We start from the raw sequence: 21,893 nt of genomic DNA, 5'->3' as shown, positions 1-21,893 counted from the left end.
ACGATACCAGATTAATTATATATTAATTAACAACGAGCAATTATTTACTGTAACATCATCATAATGCTGGGCTGAAATTTTTCATCATAATGCACTTAAGTTTAATAGTGTCTTGCTCTGTACATCATACTTTTCCTGTTAACAATGAAATCATGCCAGTCATGTATCTAACTCTGTTCAGAATATTTCTGAATTGAAATAACATGACTTCATCCCAAAGCAGAAGTTTGTATATAGTTAATTGGGATCTCCTGCTGCTTAGGGCAGGAGGTCCCAATTAACTATACTATATCTGGTCTTGACTTTCATCTATCTAACACTGTTCTCAAGATTAAGGAAGGAAGGACAGACATATAGACAGTCAGATGGATGGACAGCAGTGGAAATTTGTAGGTCTACAATTTTTTTAAATTGCAGCCCAATAATAATTATAATTAAAAACTCTTCAAATTATACAATTTTTAACTGTTTTAACATGCACATTTAATGTCAGAGTCAATAAAACCAGAATTTCTATTAATTGTAATCTTATTTACTTATCTCACTTAATGTTATCAGAATAAGTAAGTTCCAAAATGATCACAATAAGCAGGTTTGTATGTCTACACAGACAAGCAGATATACAATGAAAATATTGAATAGTTGGTACAAACGATTCATGTGGGACAGATATAAAGTGAAAGAAAAACAGGAGATTAAACAAAATGTATCATTTCCATATATTAAAAGTATATATAAAAAATATAATAAGATCCTTAGTCAAAATCAAATTAAACTGGCTCCAACCCAAAACAATAGGTTATCTGATCTGATGATTATAAGAAAAAGTATAAAAAAGAACCTTTCAGAAGAAGGTGTGGTATACAGACTGGAATGCACATGCAATATCTCAAATTTCTATATTGGAAAAATGAAAAGAAAATTGAAGACCAAATTGTCAGAACATTTAGCATCAGTAAGATCAAGAAATAATAATGCTCCTATTTTTCATCATTGTAATATTAATAATTGTGAAATTGATATTAATAACATAAAAATTGTTTATCAGAAAAAATAATATAAAAAGAAAAGTAAAAGAATGTTTCACTGTATATAATTATGCAAAATAATACAGTACAGTTAATTTAAATACTGGTGTATTGATAACTGCATGTTGGGAAACTTTATCGGGTATATAAATGTAAATCTGTACTAGGATATTGTTGAAGTTCAGAACTGTTTATCCACCGAAAACCCTACTGAGGAGGCCCTTCTGGCAAAATGCATTTAGAGGAATTATTGGTATAATTAAAAGAATTTTTCTGCATTTGGGTTTGCCTTTTTTTTTATTTTTTTACTTGTAGTGTGCTATTTACGTAATGTTTCAAAGTTTAAAAGTTATTTATCCTCCATAAGTCAAAACAGAATAAAAATTTAATTTTTGTGTATTTTCTACAATACAATTATGTAATTTTGATACAATAATNTCTTTTATATATAAAAAACAAAAACTATATTACATACAAATGTACGAACAAACAAAAACCCAGCGAAGCGGGTCCTTGCAGCTAGTATAATATAAAAAGAAAAGTAAAAGAACATTTCACTATAATTATGCAAAATAAAACAGTTAATTTAAATACTGGTGTACTGACAGCTGCATGCTGGGAAACATTTATTGGGTATATAAATGTAAATCTGTACTAGGATATTGTTGAAATTCAGAACTATTTATCCACTGGTAACACGACTGAGGAGACTCTTCCAGCAAAATGCATTTAGAGGAATTATTGGTATAATTAAAAGAATTTTTCAGCATTTGGGTTCGCTTTTCTTTTTTATTTTCTACTTTTATTGCATCATTTAAATAATGTTTTAAAGTTTAAAAGTTATTTATCATCCATAAGTTGAAACAGAATGAAAATTTAATTTTCGTGTATTTTTTACAATACAATTATGTGATTTTGATATATATTTCAAATACAAGGATTCCACACTTAATATCAGTAATTGGTAATCATTCAGTAGTATCTTAACAATCATATTCTGTGGAAAAACATTGGGAGCCTATTTCCCATTACTTTAAATGAGAAAATTATAATGTTACAATGTTTATCCTAAATCCCAACTAATTTTCTAAAATATTTATAACTAAAACTTAATGCAACAGCTACATAAACAATAAACATAATTGTAATAAATACTAATACAGTATTTAAATTTAAATTTATTCAACTAAAAATTGAATAAATTTAAAATGAAGATTGCCTAGTGTTCGTGTATCTGAACTATATGGTGTTCAAAAATGACAAAAATAATCACCGACATGGTTTCAAAAAAGTAAAACTAATACAGTAGACTCTTGCTAATCTGCCATTTTTTGCATAGAGGGGTATTGGATTAGTTAGTGTGCCAGATTACTGAGTATGTATAGGCCTAAAGACAATGAATGATGTAACCTGTTACTATTTGATACTGATTCTTTCTGCAGGTAGGTAGGTATATAACATGTTGAAACACAATAGTGTGCACAGAAATCAAACCCAAGTAAACAGAGTAGTCATTCAGGGGCTTGGGTACAAGTCCAGATCAAGAATGCTAGAAATTTTTTGTGAGTGATCTGTCTCAGACATGTGCCACTCAGAAGCTTAAGTGACTAACTCCATCAAACAAAAAATGGAAAAAACTGATAAAATGACATACATTATTTTTTATTATTTTCTTCGAAATATATACACAAACAAATATCATAGAATATATTATTAAACATGTAGATTTTATGTTATGATGTAAAAAGACATGTATTAAGAATAATTGTTCATCAAATTTGCAGAACTTGGAGAAATCAATTTGACAACTGAAATATGAAAATTACAAAAAAAAAAAAAAAAAATGAACACACCAAATTTAACTATGTATCATAACATTACTTATTAAAAAGAATCCATTTTAACATTATTTATTAAAGGACTTTAAACAAAAACCAATATAGCCATTCTATTTATTATCATCATCATTATTTACGCCAATAAATTCTTTTACTGTTATCATCATCACCACTGCCAATTGTAGTGGTAAGATTTTCGAGTCTTCAATACAGAGCAGATCTGGAAACAGAAAAGACTGTAATATCTCCCAAAAACCTTAAACAATTAAACAAACCTTAAAACTGTAATGGGTTGTTTAACTTGTTTTTAAACAAGTTAAACAACCCATTACAGCCATGATTTCCAACTGCCTATCTGAAATTTTTTGCCAGTCTGCAATCAAAATATGAGATTTACTGTTTTAGTTTTGCCTTTCAAATATACAGATCATGATCAAAGTACAGTACTTATGAGCAATTAAAATTGAATTTTCAAAAAACAGCTTTATATATTTTGAAAATTGCATACAATTTAGAATATTAATAATCTCAATAGAATAAGTTTAAATCACATTGAGATTGTTTTTACTGATCTGAAGATAGAACAAAATAGTTGCAAAATGCTTAAACCTAATTAAAAAGTTGAGTTAAACCAAAAGCATTATTTAGTTCAATTGTTTTATCAGTATGAAGTTGAAAGCTACCAATAAAATGTTGTTAGACAAGTTTATCACAGAAACAAAAAACACCTCCAGATTAAAAAAATTGTTGCCATATTGCCAATTGGCTTGAAATATCAAAATCTGACAATAATTTGCTAGATCTGACAACTATAACAGTATTTTGGGTTTCCTTAAAAAAAAGGATTCCATTACAATATTTTTGTTAAAAATAAACAATCTTTATTGTTCAGTACCTTTGTACACACAAAATTACAACTGATTCCAGCTGATGAATACTCATTGTTCTCTCCTTACACTTCAAACTCAGCACATACTTTCTGAGGATTCCATCCAAAAACCCACACTAATAAGTCTCTCTTTCTCTCTCTGTTGCCAACCTTGACACCTCTTTGATGATGGCACCACCTGCCACCACGGTATCATACCATTTGCAAGATCATCTTATTAGCAAAAACAGAAAGCTTTCTGTTTTTGCTAATAAGATGATCTTGCAAATGGTATGATACTGCGGTGACAGATGGTGCCATCATCAAAGAGGTAAGATAAGTGTCTTACATTCAAGTAAGATAAGTGTAAAATGGTACAAAATGGTAAGATAAGTGTCTTACATTCAAGTAAATATGGTAATATTCAGTAGCAATTGTGGTACCCCTGTCCAATATTTTTTTTTTTTTGTTTGTTTGTCATAGAGCTGTTACAAAGCCTCGGTTGAACTTATTGCCAGAGGAGATAACAGTCTCAGTTTGTTAGGTGAACTTCCAAAGAGGTTCAACCAGGCTATTTTCATGAAGCATCCTAATTGATGAAAAGGTGAAGGTGACTTATAGAAAAGGTATGAGAATGAGAGAACTGAGGTTATGACATATCTTCCCTCAATGAGCTTCATCTTGTCTGAAGTGACCATCAAGCATGCAGAAGAGATCATCAAGAAGATGAGCATGTGTAGGAAGGAACAAAGAACTAGTTACTCTTAATAGAAGGAAGGTGACAACATATACATAGATCCAATATATATGTCATAAGGAACAAAATCTCATAAGGAACAAAATCTCATAAGGACTTTACTTCGGAATTTCCCATCTGTTGAATTAAGGGATGGAAAGAGGTGTTTAGATGAAGACTCATCCACAAAAGTCTTAAAGTGTAATCAGAGTATAGACTGAACATCCCGGAGGCAGAAACTTGAGGTCTAGTGACTAAGAAAACATTATCGAGAATGTATATATTTAATATACATACTGATTTAGTATATAAGATATTGTCAGAATTTAATGTATATTTTAGTAACTTAGTATATTAGATATTGTTGAAATCAATCTGTTACAAATCAGATATTGTCAGCCAAGCCCCTTCTACAGCAGGATCAAATTGTTATCAAATATAAATAATTCCCACAAAACTTGCTCTTGAGTAAAGGGAATTTACACAATAAAAATTTGGCCATCTCATGATGACAAATAAAATTATCCAGGTAATTTATTTTTTGAAAAGTTAAGCACCAATCACTTGCTCTGGTACTAAAATTGGAAAAAAACTGAAAAAATGGAGTTCATCAGTTTGGTCTCTGAATGACTCATATGTGTTGACTCATTAAATTCAATTCATTAAATTCACTGTTCAAGCTAGCCATTGAACAGTGAATTTAATTTAAATTCACTGTTCAATGGCTAGCTTGTGAGTGTACAGTACATATATGATATATATTAAACCATAGGAAAAGTATATTACTTTGTACTTAAAAATTTCATTTCTGTTTGTCAATTCAAAAAGTAAATAGTACATTTGTTTGTTCAAAATATTAAATTTATTTGAAAAATATTAAATTATTATTATTGTATTTGTTATATATTAATATTATAATAAAAAATACTATATTTCTAGTACAAATGTTAATATATTAATATTAACATTTGTAGAAAATATTTTAAAATTTCTACAGTTCCCCAGAAGATAACAGTGTATATGTAGTTTTGTTAACACTGAAAAGTAGAGTTTATATATATATATATATATTATATATTGTTTCTATGCTGATTAATAAAATTTGTTTAAATAATTCAAGTTAACACCTAAATAGGGGCCAGTTTTCCATAGAAAATCCTCTCGGAAGCATCCCCCCTCGGTAGATCGCCCACGTATCACTTTGCCGTAAACGAATAAACCAAAGCTATACAACGGGAGAAGGTATCCAATAGATTCGAATCGATTCGTTCGCGAAAATTTATGAGATGACCCGGACTCGAGCGCGGATTCTCTTCCCCCAGAGCGTCAGAATGACNAAAAATATTTTTATTACGTTAAGACAAAAATGCAACATTTTAATATGTCAAAATAGGAGAAAGCTTAAGTAACAGCACATGTAAATAAACTGTTGAACCTAAAACAAGCAGTACATTCTTAATCAGAAAAGAAAAATAATACGCAATAGTAAACTTACACATATATTATGTGATTAATTATTTATTGCAACAACTTAAACTGTTATGGCACTTTGAATTGCACAAGAGTCCCTTGCTTTTACAACTGCATTTATTCGTGGAACACTTTTTTTTGCAATGACAGCATGTATAGCCTTGCCCTCCACTTTTCAAATTAGCTGCAGCTGCTTCTCTCAGCAATATTTTTTGAGAAGAAATCTCATCTATGGAAAGTAACTTTTCTTTACAAATTACGAACTGGTTACGTGATTACGAATCTGTTAATGGTGTCTTTTATTCGGACATCGCTGACGCCTTACCAACGATCCTCTTATCCTCCACTAAACCTGACAAACCGTTCAAAAGAACAAAAATGCCATCCAGTGACAAAGTGGACGGTTTCCATCAAACCGTTGCCAAGAAAAGAGGTACGACCTTGTCCTACCTCCGGCTACCCACAAAGGATTTGGCAACAGACTGTCGCCTCTCTGTTGACATTGGCTTCTCGGGTGTCGTTTCGACCTCCACCAAAGCTTATCTGTGCTTGTCGACATACACCGGCAATTGTTCGAATGTATATAATATAACTAAATATTCAGTCTTTCACCGATGTATTTTGTATGTGTCAACATTCACTGGAGAATATTGACATTCTCTAATTTCGGTCTTTCACAGTAACATATACACAAATTATCTTGAATAAATACTATAGAAAAGCAATGTTCACAATAAATTATATAAATATAAGAAATTATTTAAATTTGTTATATAAATAGTTTTTAAATTAATTTTGATAAAATGAATATAGTAAATTAAATTTTTCTTACTATTAATGTTTTAATAGATTTTCCAGTTTCAATATCCCACAAATATACTTGGCTATCAAGACTGCCTGTAGCAAGCAAACTTGTATTTTTTGAAAAATCTAAGCATACCTAATTATATAAAAATAAAAAGCATAATCTAAGAATATAAAAACTTGAAATCAATAATTTAACATGTAATTTTAAAAACTCTGCACACAAAAACTTGGCAATTAGATTCTTAAATAATAATAAAGACTTCATAGATATTTTAATCTGCAGAATAGATAAATACAGACATTACAAGAGTTTTTCTATAGAAAACAAACACTACAAAGTTACACAAAGCAGTAACTCTTGCTGACAAAAACAGTACAAAATAAAATTTACCCAATACTAATCTGAATCTAATACAAAATGCACAGATACCATCAAACAATCCTGGGCTCAGAAGCTTCAGAGTAGCACCCTAACAATCTCAGCCAGGATCACATTGACAGGATTGTATCAAACTGCTAGGTTACTCATGGAGGCCTCTTTGGAGAGACAGGAGAGTTGCCATACAAGACTAGGTTATAAATACAAGAAACTATAGATAGCACATTTTAAAAAGACAAAATACTTAGACAACATCTGTAGGAAATGTTACATCATGCATGAGACTACATAGCACATCATATTGGGTTGCATGCATAAACAACTGACTACATATAACAACATAAACAAATAGCAAATATATCAAAAGCTTGCACACAAAATCATAAACTACTATACACCCAAGAACCATACTATGAATACACAGCTCAAAAGATCATACAAAACAACACACACATAAAATACACTATAATGAACAAAATCATATACGAGAGCTTTTTTTTTTTTTTGAAGCTCCGAAAAAAAGAGAAGTGTAAATAACAAAATGAATTTATTACCAAAAGTTAGGTACAAACATGGTTACTTTTCGACATAATTACTATGAAGATTGAGGCATTTGTCATATCTGTGGATGAGCTTTCCACCTCCTTGTCATAGAATGTTACCACCAATGACTTGAGATGGGCTCTAACATTTTTTTGAAGATCATTACTTTTGAACCTCTGCCCTCCTAGCCACTTTTCCTGTTCAGGAAAGAGGCAGAAGTCGCTCAGTGCTAAATCAGGGCTATATGCTGGGTGTTTAAAGATGGTGAAGACTTTCACCTTTCAGACTTCCACCCAGCTTAAAACTTTTTGATGTGTAAGACTTCCACCTCTTTCCTGAACTGAAAACATGACTAGCAGGGCAGAAATTTGAGACTAATGAACTAATGATGATCTTCAAAACAATGTTGTTAAAGCCATCTCAAGTCATTGGTGGTAACATTCTATGACAAGGAAGCGGAAAAGCTCCTCCACAGATATGACAAATGCCTCAATCTTCATAGTAATTATGTCGAAAAATAACCATGTTTATACCTAACTTTTGGTAATAAATTCATTTTGTTATTTACACTTGTCTTTTTTTATGGATCATTGGAGCTTGAAAAAAAAAAAAATCAGCCTACGTATAGTGCAAACATACTTTAGTTTGTGTGAGAACCCAGAATTTGATGAAAAAATATACAATTTTGTCCTACCTACTTGGATAACTGTTTTCATCTACTACCTGAGAACTTTTCAGTTTGCACACTGTCAATGGCGAAAGCGGCACTTTCCCATGATCCTTTGACCTCCTGGCCATTCATTACTGATTTTTAATATCAGAATTAAAGGCTGAATGAGGGAGTCGTCACTCATTCCTCCACAACTCAACAAGTCATCACCCATTCCTCCCCGATGCAACAAGTCGCCACCCAGTCCTATAACATGTCGTCACCAATTCCTTGACCGATACCATTAATTCTGCCTCCAAAATGTATACAATTGACTCTGACCTGTAAGATTATCCAGAACGCTTCTAACATGACAACCTTCTTGTTATTTAACCTTCCTAAGGGACAGGCCAAATTCTCTCCTGCATCAGGCCTACAAACAGATCCTTCAAACTACATGTATTTATCTCCATACAAAACTCATGAACTCTCTCTCGTGCGATCATGTATGTTATATAGATCCATTAAATTTAATGTCTTACTAAATTGTAAATTGTATCATGTACTCTTTTGCTTTGAAATTAAACGGTTATTAGTTATTAATCTGGCATCCAAGTGATTCACTTCTGAGGTGCCATCTCGCCAACCTCCTCCAGTCAACTTGCCATCTCTCAGACCTCCATCCCAAATCCAATTGCCTGCGCACACAACCACTCGTGTAACCTAACAACCAAAACAACACTGACATTAAACAAAAACAGCCCTAGTAGCTGTGCAGTGTCTTCTATCCTAATGTAGTCATCATCATTGTCACTGTTGTACCAAATACTCACAACATACAAAATACATACACTGAAAAAATTAGTAAACACTCAAAACTTGCCCATGAAATAAAGCATTGTGAAGAAAGGATTAGGTACTTATTGTTTCAGTATCCTTTTTTGCACAGGTGCCATAACCATATACACTACACAACATTCTTAAAATATCTGAACTTTGCAATGGCACATACATCATACTACAGAAAGCTGCAATACTAAACACATGTCACAGTCAGGAAATTCTTAAACACATGTACACACACAAACAGAATGTTAACAAAAGATTTGTTTTCAGTAGTTGTACCTTGACTTTGAGTTCAGCTTAGCTCTAGGTACTAGTATATATGCCATATAGACTACACTCTACTAACACAATAATAATACCATATTTACTCGCATATAAGACAGGTTTCTATTCATTTTTTCACAGCTTCAAAAACCTAGGTTGTCCTATACATGCAAGCAAAGGATTCTTTGAAGTTTTGCAATAATTTTTGTGAACCATGTATAGTTCATGTTGCCATTATCACTTTCTGGTATGACCTTTTTTGCCATGATCTGCTTCTGTGTGCTGTTTTTGTAAAAAAAAACTCTTTTTGCAATTGTTTTTTGGAATAAAGTCAAAATGTTGATTCTATGGATATATCAATTCACTTCTGACTGCTGACCATGTCCAGTAAAACTGTTATTCTATATTACAGTCAACCACCCTATAACACTGTTGATTATTCCGTTTTATATGAATTCCATGCTGTACGAGTTACTTAGATTTTACAAATACGTAAGCCGTTCACAGCCCAGCACACGTATTTGTAAAATCTAAGTGACTCGTACAACATGGAATTCATATAAAACGGAATAATCAACAGTGTTATAGGGGGGATTGACTATATTTATGTTTTTAAATGTAATTTTTATATAATCAGATAACGAAGTATTTACTTTTTGTCAAATGCAAGTATTAGTACATGAAAACTATCATACATTTTCTTAATTTAATGTTTTTAATTCTTTGTTTGTCTGAATATCAATCATGTTGCCACTTTTCTGGCATTTATTATTACTTTAACATAAATTATTTTATCCTACAGTATATTTATTTTAATGTTTAATTAATTAAATTAAATTTAATTTAAATTATTAATATAAACTAGATATTTATGTAAATATTTTAGATATAACACGTTTAAAACAATAATAAATAAAGGAACATAAGGCATACATTCATTGACCTCAGGAGTACAAATTGAATGTTTATTTTACTGTTAGCTGGTGTAAGTAGAAAGATACGGTTGGTTTTGGCAAAGGAAAAGTATGAAAAACACAGTACACAGCTTCTTTTAAAATAAAAGTAATAACTGTGTTGCAGGTCTTGAGTTCAGTATATCAGAAGTGTGTGTGTGTGTGGAAGTGGTATAATCAGAGAGATTCATTGTTTAAATCTAAAAGTACAAAAAAATCATTTTGTGGACCGAAAACTGGAATATCCAAAGTTAGAAGAATAACTACAAGATTTTATGAAACACATGCACAATAGGTGACTGTGGAAATTCTCCAAGCAAAAGCAAGAGATCTCATGAGAGAATGTGGAATTCCACGACAAGAATTCAAACTGAGTCAGTGTGTGTCCACCACTACCGGTATCTTTACAAATGAAACCCATTTATTTTATATAATAAGGGCTTACAAAGTATTTTGAGAGATGCTCCTTCTCTCTGACAAAAATCAATAGAGAGTCCATGAATGCTAATTTGTAGCTGTTGGAACCTTGTCATGTCGTTGGGATCCAGGGGAAATGTTGTGGATAGTCTGGCAAATGGAGGACAACAGCAAAGCACAGGCAGGAACAATGGAACTTCATTAAGAGTGACAGCACACAAAGACAAGAGGTGTTCATGGGTCACTTTAATTAATTAAACAGTACAAAATGACAGAAATCTGTGCCTTGTCATTGAAATCCAGGGTATTTAAAGGATTTCATCCTCAAATTTCCTGCTCCAATTGGTTAAGATTTCCTCTTGCTGTTTACTGATTAGTCTCCTTCTTTGTTCCAGGTGGAAATAAGATCGGATCGGGTCACAAGAAAGATCAATCATCGGTGTTCAACTTGGAACCATTCCTCAACTCTGACTGGGAGATGATGGAACTTCAAAACCTGCACTTGTATTTTTGATTGTTATGATCTCTGTTCTGACATTTTGGAATGTTAACTATTGAACATAACATTTTCCTTTCATTAAACTTCCCCATTTCCCGACTCAGTTTAACTTCGATCATTTGTATACAAGCGTCAGAGTCAAAGTTGAAACTCTCCAACCTGACACTGATTTATTGCTTAACACATGTCTGAGCTGCACTTGGGACTCAAATTATTTACGTTTGCATTGTGTTCATTTATTACAATTTCTTTTCTTCTATTTTAAAATATATTTTTAGCACGATTAATAACGGGTTCAGACTAAGTCTAGAACCTCACATTAACAATGCATTGAATAGAGAAGATATTAGTGATTGGCTAGCAATTGACAGGACTTATCTTATTAAAAAAAAACCTAGCAAAAGGCTTACATTAGCAAATTACAGGCAAATAAAATGCTTGCCTACAATGGTTAAATTACTCACTGGTATAATAGCAGACAATATTCAGAACTACTTGGAAACAATTGTCATCCTTCTAGTGGAACAAAAGGGAAATGAAAAGAAGAGCAAAGAAACAAAGAACCAATTTCCAAGAACCAAGAACTAATTGATAAGATACTAGAGAACTGTAAAAATAGAAACACTAATTTGCATATTGTATGGATTGATTACAAAAATAGGCATTTGATTCACTACCACATATTAGGATCATTAACACTAGACCACCCGACAGTGGTCAATTGACCACTTTCAATTTTCAAATGCACACATTTTCAGTGTTTTTGATAGTATTGTTCTATAATTTTGAGATATTTAATCATTTTTATGGAAAGTTATTTTTGACTAGAAATCACTGTTTTCCAAGATAAAGTTTTTGAAGATAAAAATGATTTTACCATTGACATTCAATGGCAATTAATTGACCACCCTCTATTTTACAAGATGTTTTTGTGTAGTTTTAATGATAAAAGTTCAATAACTTACCACTTACGTCCCAGAAGGGTATAGTATGAACAATAATTAAAAATTATGTTTGCTGATCACTAGTTTCAGCAGAGTACATCTGCCAAATTGAGACATACAGTTTTTCTAGAAGCTTTCTGTCCTTTCACTGTTGGGTCTATTTGACTTGCATTGCATTTGCTATTTTATAGATTGGTGAAAGGAAACATTATGTATCCTTTGCTCAAGAATGATCTTACTATGGGTAAAATTATAAAACTTTTATGCAAGCTATATCTCTGACTCAGTCTGAAGGTAAAGAGTCAGATCCAGAATGCAGATCTGAGTCTGAGAACTCTCTTGATGAATTTGAACTTCATGCAAGGGTGAATAACGGTGATTTGTCATACCTCTGAGGACAGTCTCATCACGGTGAGACAGACCTCAGAGGTATTGATGAGACTGTCCTCAGAGGTATTACCAGATTACACTGATGTATGGTTATACACCATATTGTATGATTTTGTTCTTCTGAAAATTTTCCCTGCTATTTGTTCTTTCTACTTTCTATAATTTCTTAATCTTCTTAATTGGAAGTGAGGGCCACTTCCTAGAATTCACCAACATATTGTAGGCAAGGTTACCTGAGGGCATACAAAGTGAAGGAAGATCACTTTTGGGCTGGTACTCAAGGAGAAAAGACCAGGAAAAGAAGAGGGATTTTCCAGTGTTCGGTGCCTGAGAGACAGGTGAGGTTAGAAACTTGAGCAGGAACTTCAAAATTCCTAGGTCAAGGGTAGTGTGTTGGAGCCAGTGTATCAGCTTGACTGACTATTGGAATCAAATATACAAAAACTCCAAAGAACCAAAGAAAAGAAAGACAGAAACAAGAATTTTGTGTTCATGTAGCTCCCATGTGGCCCTTACAGTAACTGAACATTTGTACTACCTGGGTATTCTTTCCTATCCTATCTGCCATCTTTGCTACTTCCTGCCCATACTTTCTATTTCCTTCTAGGTAATTAATCTTAAGAATTAGTGATAAGGAAAATTTTTTGTAATTATTATCATTGATTTTCTTTTGTACAGATTGTGATAATTTTTGTAAACTGTTCTATTAATGACTGGATTTTGGGTGGCCATTAGTCAACAATCCCTAGAGCTGGAATCCCTTTGTCCCTGTACTTTATTATCATGCAAAATAAATTCTTTCTTCTATCTTCTACTTTGCACATGTTTTTTTCTGGGTATTTTCCCTCATTGGTCAACAGATCCTTTCATAATTATCACAGATGTTAAGTCAGATATGTAAAATTCAACAAGTGTGCAAATAAATATAAAAGTTATAACTGGGAAGTGCTTATTTCTGCTTGGGTCTTCCTGACAAATGAATTTCTCCCCTCATATACAGGTGGTGTGTTTGCTCAAAGGAATAAAAATGATCCTCTTACATAAATAGCACATGATACCACTCAAGGAAGAGGAAGCAAATGATAATGAAAGTATTGTAGATAAGACAACTCTGAGAAATACATTTCCTATTTATACTAGTTTACTTAGGTCTCGTTGTATCTCATTTTGCTCCAACATTACAGGTACTCTAGAAAATTGTTTTCAAAAAAAGATCAGTTATCAATGCTCAGGAATTTGGTATTGATGTGACACCATGGGTATGCATCACGCCTGTAACTAGACTAGCAAACAGCTTGCAATTAGAAGTCAGCAAAATGTTCTTGAAGAGAATAGTGATCCTAAAGATATGCAAAACTGTTATTTGAAAGAAGCGTCCTCAACAAGTGCACTTTGCCTATTCATTAGTGACCCTATTTTGCATGTGATAAAGAAATGCACTGAAATGGAAATTTTCATTGTGCACAATGATAATCTATGAAATTTGAGCTTAGAAGAGTTACAAGCCTTCATTGCAGGGCTGTGGAGTAGCGTAAAAATCCAACTCCGACTCTTCCTTACCATCCGACTCCGACTCCGGCTAAAACACCAAAACTCCTCGACTCCAACTCCACAGCCCTGCTGCATTGCTGTACTTTACACTCAAACAGCATATGATGCAAAGTGTTTCTCCTTGAGAGATTTGTGGAAACTTAAGTGAGGCCCTCTCCTTTTCATTCAAATAATGGCAAAAAATAGAGTTTTAGAAATCATGAAATTCCATTGATATGACATTAGGGTGATCTGTCAGCAAAGAAAGCAAACTGATAAATTTGGTTTAGAGGTAAAGGTGTCAAATATGTCCAAGTTTCTTCATCATACATTCAGTAAAATATGGGTTTTGAATAAATCATAACCTTCTTACTGCATAATTTATTGACTGACAGTTCATCTGCCATGAACAAGTTGTATTCACAAGAGTGATATTGAAGTTTCCTAACAGCTACTACACATATGGAGCTAGTGCACATATGGTCATTAATTTGCTTCTACAATTTTAAAGGTCATGTGCTTCTAACAACACATATAACTGTCAATCTCTGGATAAAAAAATATAAGGATAATTCACTTGGTAATAAGTGTTTTGATAAAAGGAAAATATGCAGGAAATTTTATAACCTCATATAAGTCAAAATATTCTTCCATAGTAATTAATGGAAACTTCATAAATGTTCCAAGAGTATGCAGAAGTGCAACAGCAGTAGCAGTAATCCATTGGTAATAATTAAAGACTTCATTTAAAGGCTAAATTAGTAATATACCACTAGGTAGGTGTTTGTTTATCTTTGTTAGGATTCCCAACAACTATGATCTTGACAAGAAGTAAGAAATAAGTGATCACACTCTAATAGCTTGTCTCAGATTTATAACTCCTGCTAGAAATTCAGCTGTGGTATTCTCCACATATCAGAGAGCAGAGATTATTACAAAAGTATAGCTAAAAGTCTGGAGTTTTTGTCCTAGTATTACTGATGATGAATCAACACATCAATATATTTCCAGTTGTCCCTGACAGCTTGAAGTGTTTGGTCCATTATAATGGTCATTTGAGCTTCAAAAATATGTATTATATTTTTGAAGCTCAAATATATTATATTATATGTTATGCAGATTCTGTGCTAGATTGTCTATTTTACTATTCTTCTGATATATCTGTTCCAAACAATTTTAATATTTTCCCTTCAAAATCTATTAGGCCTCATTTCTTTTGAGAATAACAACTAAAAAACCAATAATAATTATATCTACAGTGACCATACGTTCTTTATTTAAGAGGACAGTCCTTTATTTCACTGCTCTGTCCTTTAACTTTATTTATTTTCTAAAATAAGCATTTTGTCCTTTATTTTGTAAAGTTGATGCAAAGTTTAAAAAAAAAAATTTTTTTAATAATATATTGAACAAGTTAGTTTTGTATACGCCATAATGACCAGTGTTGCATTGCTACAGAGCGCAGTAGTGCAGTGTGTCGCCAACCAAACGGCTCACTGACAGTACCAGGGGTTTCTTTCTATTGTTATTAGAAAAGTGGTTTTAGCATTAGAAAAATCAGAAAATACAACAAGCCAAAAAAATGCAATGATGCTGTGTACACATTTTATCAAACGTGCATAGATTATCTAAATAATTGGGACATGTTTTTTTATTGAAATAGAGGTGTTTGAATGGATCACATTATGCGAAATCCCTTTGTGGGCGAAAGTAGAGAAAAGCTATATCTTTATTTCGAATCATTGGTCCGTAAATATACTCGACGGTGAATTATTTGATGAAGTTTCATGTGTAAAAAAATATGTCACAAACGAAAAGATCGACGAATGGTGACAGAATAACCAGCCCTGCCATCAAAGGTGGATTGAGATTTTTGAACATTTTACAGCAAAAAAATTGTTTTCAAAAACATTTGTAAAATCGTAGAATTTTCTTTGTCTCCCTGGATCTAATGCCCCCGTTGAACGAATATTTTCATTGGTGAATAATAGGTGGACAAATGAAAAAACTGATTTAAAAGTAAGCAAATTAGAAAGCATGTATTTCCATCAAATACAACTTTCAAATGAACTGTATGGAATTTTATGACTTTAAAGCGTGAAACGGCGCTATAAAAAAATTAATTCTACTGAAAAGTATCAAAATTAATGTTATTTAAATTTTTTACAATGTGTGTATGTGTAATAATTCAGATTGTTTAAAATTTTAATGTACGCATTGTTGTATGCTACTATTTTCGTAATAAATGTTATAAACTTATGAGATATTTTTTGATTTTCTTCGATATGTCCTTTATTTTCCCCAAAAAAATACGGTCACTGTAATTATATCATAATATTTAGGGGATTTGTTTTCTTGTATTTTTGTTAACATGAAACAATTAACACAATAATCATTAAAAAGAAAAACATGCTTTTAAAAATTAGAGTAAAATAACCTTTTTTTTTTTAAATTTAAAAAAGTCTGACACTGAGATGAAAAAAAAAAGCTTCAATGTTTTATTTTTCATTTATTTTGGAGTAGACACAAGTTTTTACTTATATTTAAAACTTGGGATTATCATTTATTAATGTAAGCCTTAACTGATTGATAACTTTCTACACAGCCATTTTACAAAACATCAAAATGTTAAACAATGTATGCCACTTATTGATGAAAATAATAATTTTATCATTATATATACTTCTTACATTGACCATAAACTAAGCCAATCAACTCCATAGAATAATTGTTTCTAAGTAAAAGTTAGAAACAGTGAGACTCATCTTTCATCATTTAGTAAAAACATTTTGATGAATGGTCAATAGATCAGAAAATATTAATTAAAGAATTATTTTATAATATAAAGTATTACTTTATTATGAAAGTATTAAATTACTCACCACTTCCCGATCATGTCCTTTTAATACATGATAACATAGTCCACTTTCTGAATTCCATATTCTAGCAGTTTTATCAAAGGAACCAGTTGCAATAATGTTACTATAATATTTTAAATATCATGTACAGAGTATATTAAAAAATTATATTATAAATTTAATTCTTTTAATATAAATTTTGATATCATAGTTTAGAAAAAAATTTTATTTCTAACTGATGAGAAATTATTATATTTATATTGATAAATGACAATATTTGAAATATTTATTTTAACAACAACAGAACTTCACTAAAATTAAAATGGATATCAATTATTTGATCAGATTTTTATTAATAAAATTCAAATAAATAAGATGAGAAAAAATATTTAATGCAGAATGATAAAAATTTTAAGCTTACACATAACTGTGATAATAACAAATACAACTCATTGACAAAAAAGTTATGCACTCAAATTGCCTAATTTGTGAAAACTCTGCATACAACTATATCACTGACAGTTATGTAAATACAGTTGTGATATGACTGCTTGCCAGGTAATGCCACAAGTGCCTAAAAATTACTACTCCAGTATTCTATAAAAAAGCTCATAGAGGCTTACTGTGTTCAGAATTTTCACTCTATTGTATTTTTGTGGAATGACCAGCATGCTGCACATAACCGGGGAGACAAGTACATTTGTCTCCCCTGATATTGTTTAGTTGAAGTTTAACATCATGTCTGTTAAACTGAAACTAAAAAGTAAAATTAATCAGATCTTTCAAAACTAGTTGTTAAAAAAAATGTTAAAGAAAACATTCTATCAATTACAACAAAATAATAATACAGTGGGTGATCGGTTAACAAACAGATCGGATAACGAACAAATCGGATAACAAACACTTTTGCGAAAGATTTTTATGTTCGGACAATGAACACATGATCGGATAACGAACACTCCACAGAACAAACACAAAAAGAAGCGACGTAAAATAATGAATATCAATTGGTTTTCCCTTGTCTTCGGGCAACAGTCCGAAACTTTTCGGAGTGCGGGAGACGTCGACATCGATGCTCAAGTCGGTATATACCGATCGGATAGTATTCCTTCGAGCTTTGAAACTCTCCCTTGTAATTCCAGCCTTTTATTTTTCTGACAAAACAATTCTTATATGTATTCGTGAGACTGTCGGGTAGGCACTCGTTAAGTTTTGTGTCTGTTTTTCTTTTCGAAAGGTGAGAGTATAATAGCACAGATAGAGAGTAGGCAGAAGATGCCTAATGTTGCTGGGCAATATGGTGTGAACAGGTCTACAGTAGGCCACAGTTCAATCTTATTTAAGAAAAATATTGTATAATCAAGAAGACTCAAACAGCTAAAGGAGTAACAAAAATCACGTCTGAGAAATAAAAAACATCGAAAAGTTCAAAATGGAACCTGAAACGGATCTGACGACAGAAGAACGCCAAGAACTCTTGAATGAAGAACACCAAGAAACTTGGCAAGATATGTTTTCTTTTGAAAACGAGGATTAATGCCGATATCTGTTATTAAAGATCCTTTGAAGAAGTTGTCAGAACAACGGTCTTAGAATGGCATCCAAACCAGGTTGAGGCTTGGGGATTTCCACAATTGCAATCCTATTAATTACTTACGAAAAATCCTGAAGAAGAGAGAAAAACAATCGACATTAGACAGATTCTTTAACCCTTTCAAACGGGAAAAACATGACTAATAAGAACGCAAGACTGTGTACATATGTATTTTTATTATTACATATAAATAAACGTAGTAAAAAAGTATATATTTTTTATTTTTGGGGTTCTCCAGAACGAATTAATTAAATTCCCATTAAAACCTATGGTAAATAGATAATCGGTTAACGAACAATTCGGATAGCAAACAAAGTCTTGGAACGGATTATGTTCGTTAACCGATCACCCACTATACTGTATTATAATTTGACTGACTTAAAATCAGAAAAAAGTTTTCATTTACAGGACAATAAAACAATGGCTTATTGACAATAGTAGTAGTTAGTCAGTATGAGCTGCACTGACCATCTCCCCTGACCTTAAAAATAACACCTTCCTCTCAAATTTCACACAAATAGAATGTTAATGATATAAGTTGAGAAAATTTACAGTGAGTTTCTGATATGTTTATTTTTGTGTTTTTGAATCAAATTACAATAAAATAAAAAAAAAAAAAAAAACAAACTTTCAGCACATCATGAGTATTTTACTTCATTAGAAAGAAGACAAAATGCAGAAATTATACATATAATCATAGTTTTTGATGTAATGATGAAAGTTTCAGTTTTAGACTAAAAACTGGTTTGTTTTTATGTGCCATAACTTAGTTTTTAATGCGACCTCTAGATAATGTTATCACCCATCCAGTTTTCACCAAGACAGTCCGGGAATTAACTCACTGTTTGGGTGAACTATTAATTTTGTCCAGGAATTTTATAGAAATTGTGAAATTACGATGAAACAAAGTTCTTGCAAATATTTTTACAAATTTACACTATTTTAACAGTGAAAGAACTCACACTCACTGAAACTCATCTGTAATGAAACAATTAACACAATAATCATTTAAAAAGAAAAACATGCTTTTAAAAATTAGAGTAAAATAACCTTTTTTTTTTTAAATTTAAAAAAGTCTGACACTGAGATGAAAAAAAAAAGCTTCAATGTTTTATTTTTCATTTATTTTGGAGTAGACACAAGTTTTTACTTATATTTAAAACTTGGGATTATCATTTATTAATGTAAGCCTTAACTGATTGATAACTTTCTACACAGCCATTTTACAAAACATCAAAATGTTAAACAATGTATGCCACTTATTGATGAAAATAATAATTTTATCATTATATATACTTCTTACATTGACCATAAACTAAGCCAATCAACTCCATAGAATAATTGTTTCTAAGTAAAAGTTAGAAACAGTGAGACTCATCTTTCATCATTTAGTAGTCTCGTTGTATCTCATTTTGCTCCAACATTACAGGTACTCTAGAAAATTGTTTTCAAAAAAAGATCAGTTATCAATGCTCAGGAATTTGGTATTGATGTGACACCATGGGTATGCATCACGCCTGTAACTAGACTAGCAAACAGCTTGCAATTAGAAGTCAGCAAAATGTTCTTGAAGAGAATAGTGATCCTAAAGATATGCAAAACTGTTATTTGAAAGAAGCGTCCTCAACAAGTGCACTTTGCCTATTCATTAGTGACCCTATTTTGCATGTGATAAAGAAATGCACTGAAATGGAAATTTTCATTGTGCACAATGATAATCTATGAAATTTGAGCTTAGAAGAGTTACAAGCCTTCATTGCAGGGCTGTGGAGTAGCGTAAAAATCCAACTCCGACTCTTCCTTACCATCCGACTCCGACTCCGGCTAAAACACCAAAACTCCTCGACTCCAACTCCACAGCCCTGCTGCATTGCTGTACTTTACACTCAAACAGCATATGATGCAAAGTGTTTCTCCTTGAGAGATTTGTGGAAACTTAAGTGAGGCCCTCTCCTTTTCATTCAAATAATGGCAAAAAATAGAGTTTTAGAAATCATGAAATTCCATTGATATGACATTAGGGTGATCTGTCAGCAAAGAAAGCAAACTGATAAATTTGGTTTAGAGGTAAAGGTGTCAAATATGTCCAAGTTTCTTCATCATACATTCAGTAAAATATGGGTTTTGAATAAATCATAACCTTCTTACTGCATAATTTATTGACTGACAGTTCATCTGCCATGAACAAGTTGTATTCACAAGAGTGATATTGAAGTTTCCTAACAGCTACTACACATATGGAGCTAGTGCACATATGGTCATTAATTTGCTTCTACAATTTTAAAGGTCATGTGCTTCTAACAACACATATAACTGTCAATCTCTGGATAAAAAAATATAAGGATAATTCACTTGGTAATAAGTGTTTTGATAAAAGGAAAATATGCAGGAAATTTTATAACCTCATATAAGTCAAAATATTCTTCCATAGTAATTAATGGAAACTTCATAAATGTTCCAAGAGTATGCAGAAGTGCAACAGCAGTAGCAGTAATCCATTGGTAATAATTAAAGACTTCATTTAAAGGCTAAATTAGTAATATACCACTAGGTAGGTGTTTGTTTATCTTTGTTAGGATTCCCAACAACTATGATCTTGACAAGAAGTAAGAAATAAGTGATCACACTCTAATAGCTTGTCTCAGATTTATAACTCCTGCTAGAAATTCAGCTGTGGTATTCTCCACATATCAGAGAGCAGAGATTATTACAAAAGTATAGCTAAAAGTCTGGAGTTTTTGTCCTAGTATTACTGATGATGAATCAACACATCAATATATTTCCAGTTGTCCCTGACAGCTTGAAGTGTTTGGTCCATTATAATGGTCATTTGAGCTTCAAAAATATGTATTATATTTTTGAAGCTCAAATATATTATATTATATGTTATGCAGATTCTGTGCTAGATTGTCTATTTTACTATTCTTCTGATATATCTGTTCCAAACAATTTTAATATTTTCCCTTCAAAATCTATTAGGCCTCATTTCTTTTGAGAATAACAACTAAAAAACCAATAATAATTATATCTACAGTGACCATACGTTCTTTATTTAAGAGGACAGTCCTTTATTTCACTGCTCTGTCCTTTAACTTTATTTATTTTCTAAAATAAGCATTTTGTCCTTTATTTTGTAAAGTTGATGCAAAGTTTAAAAAAAAAAATTTTTTTAATAATATATTGAACAAGTTAGTTTTGTATACGCCATCACGACCAGTGTTGCATTGCTACATAGAGCGCAGTAGTGCAGTGTGTCGCCAACCAAACGGCCCACTGACAG

The 21,893-nt window shown here is 31.7% G+C and overlaps 1 protein-coding gene across 2 annotated transcripts in view; it reads right to left on the bottom strand.

The window, feature by feature from the left end:
* The window catches only part of LOC111613728 (dynein assembly factor with WDR repeat domains 1-like), a 75,072-nt gene that overhangs the window by 12,888 nt on the left and 40,291 nt on the right, over positions 1-21,893 (bottom strand). Inside the window, exons 7-8 of one of the 2 annotated variants that reach the window (XM_023355067.1) lie at positions 17,044-17,143; positions 6,773-6,880 (exon numbers count right to left, since the gene is read on the bottom strand). In XM_023355067.1, coding sequence (XP_023210835.1) covers positions 6,773-6,880; positions 17,044-17,143 — 208 coding nt within the window. The remainder of the gene's footprint in view (positions 1-6,772; positions 6,881-17,043; positions 17,144-21,893) is intronic. The other variant, XM_023355068.1, reaches the window with a different exon arrangement.

Source organism: Centruroides sculpturatus, unplaced genomic scaffold (assembly GCF_000671375.1).
Source record: "Centruroides sculpturatus isolate CEXI.00-Female unplaced genomic scaffold, Cexi_2.0 scaffold1975, whole genome shotgun sequence".
NCBI lineage: Eukaryota > Metazoa > Arthropoda > Arachnida > Scorpiones > Buthidae > Centruroides > Centruroides sculpturatus.
This window is presented reverse-complemented; position numbering and strand designations above follow the sequence as displayed.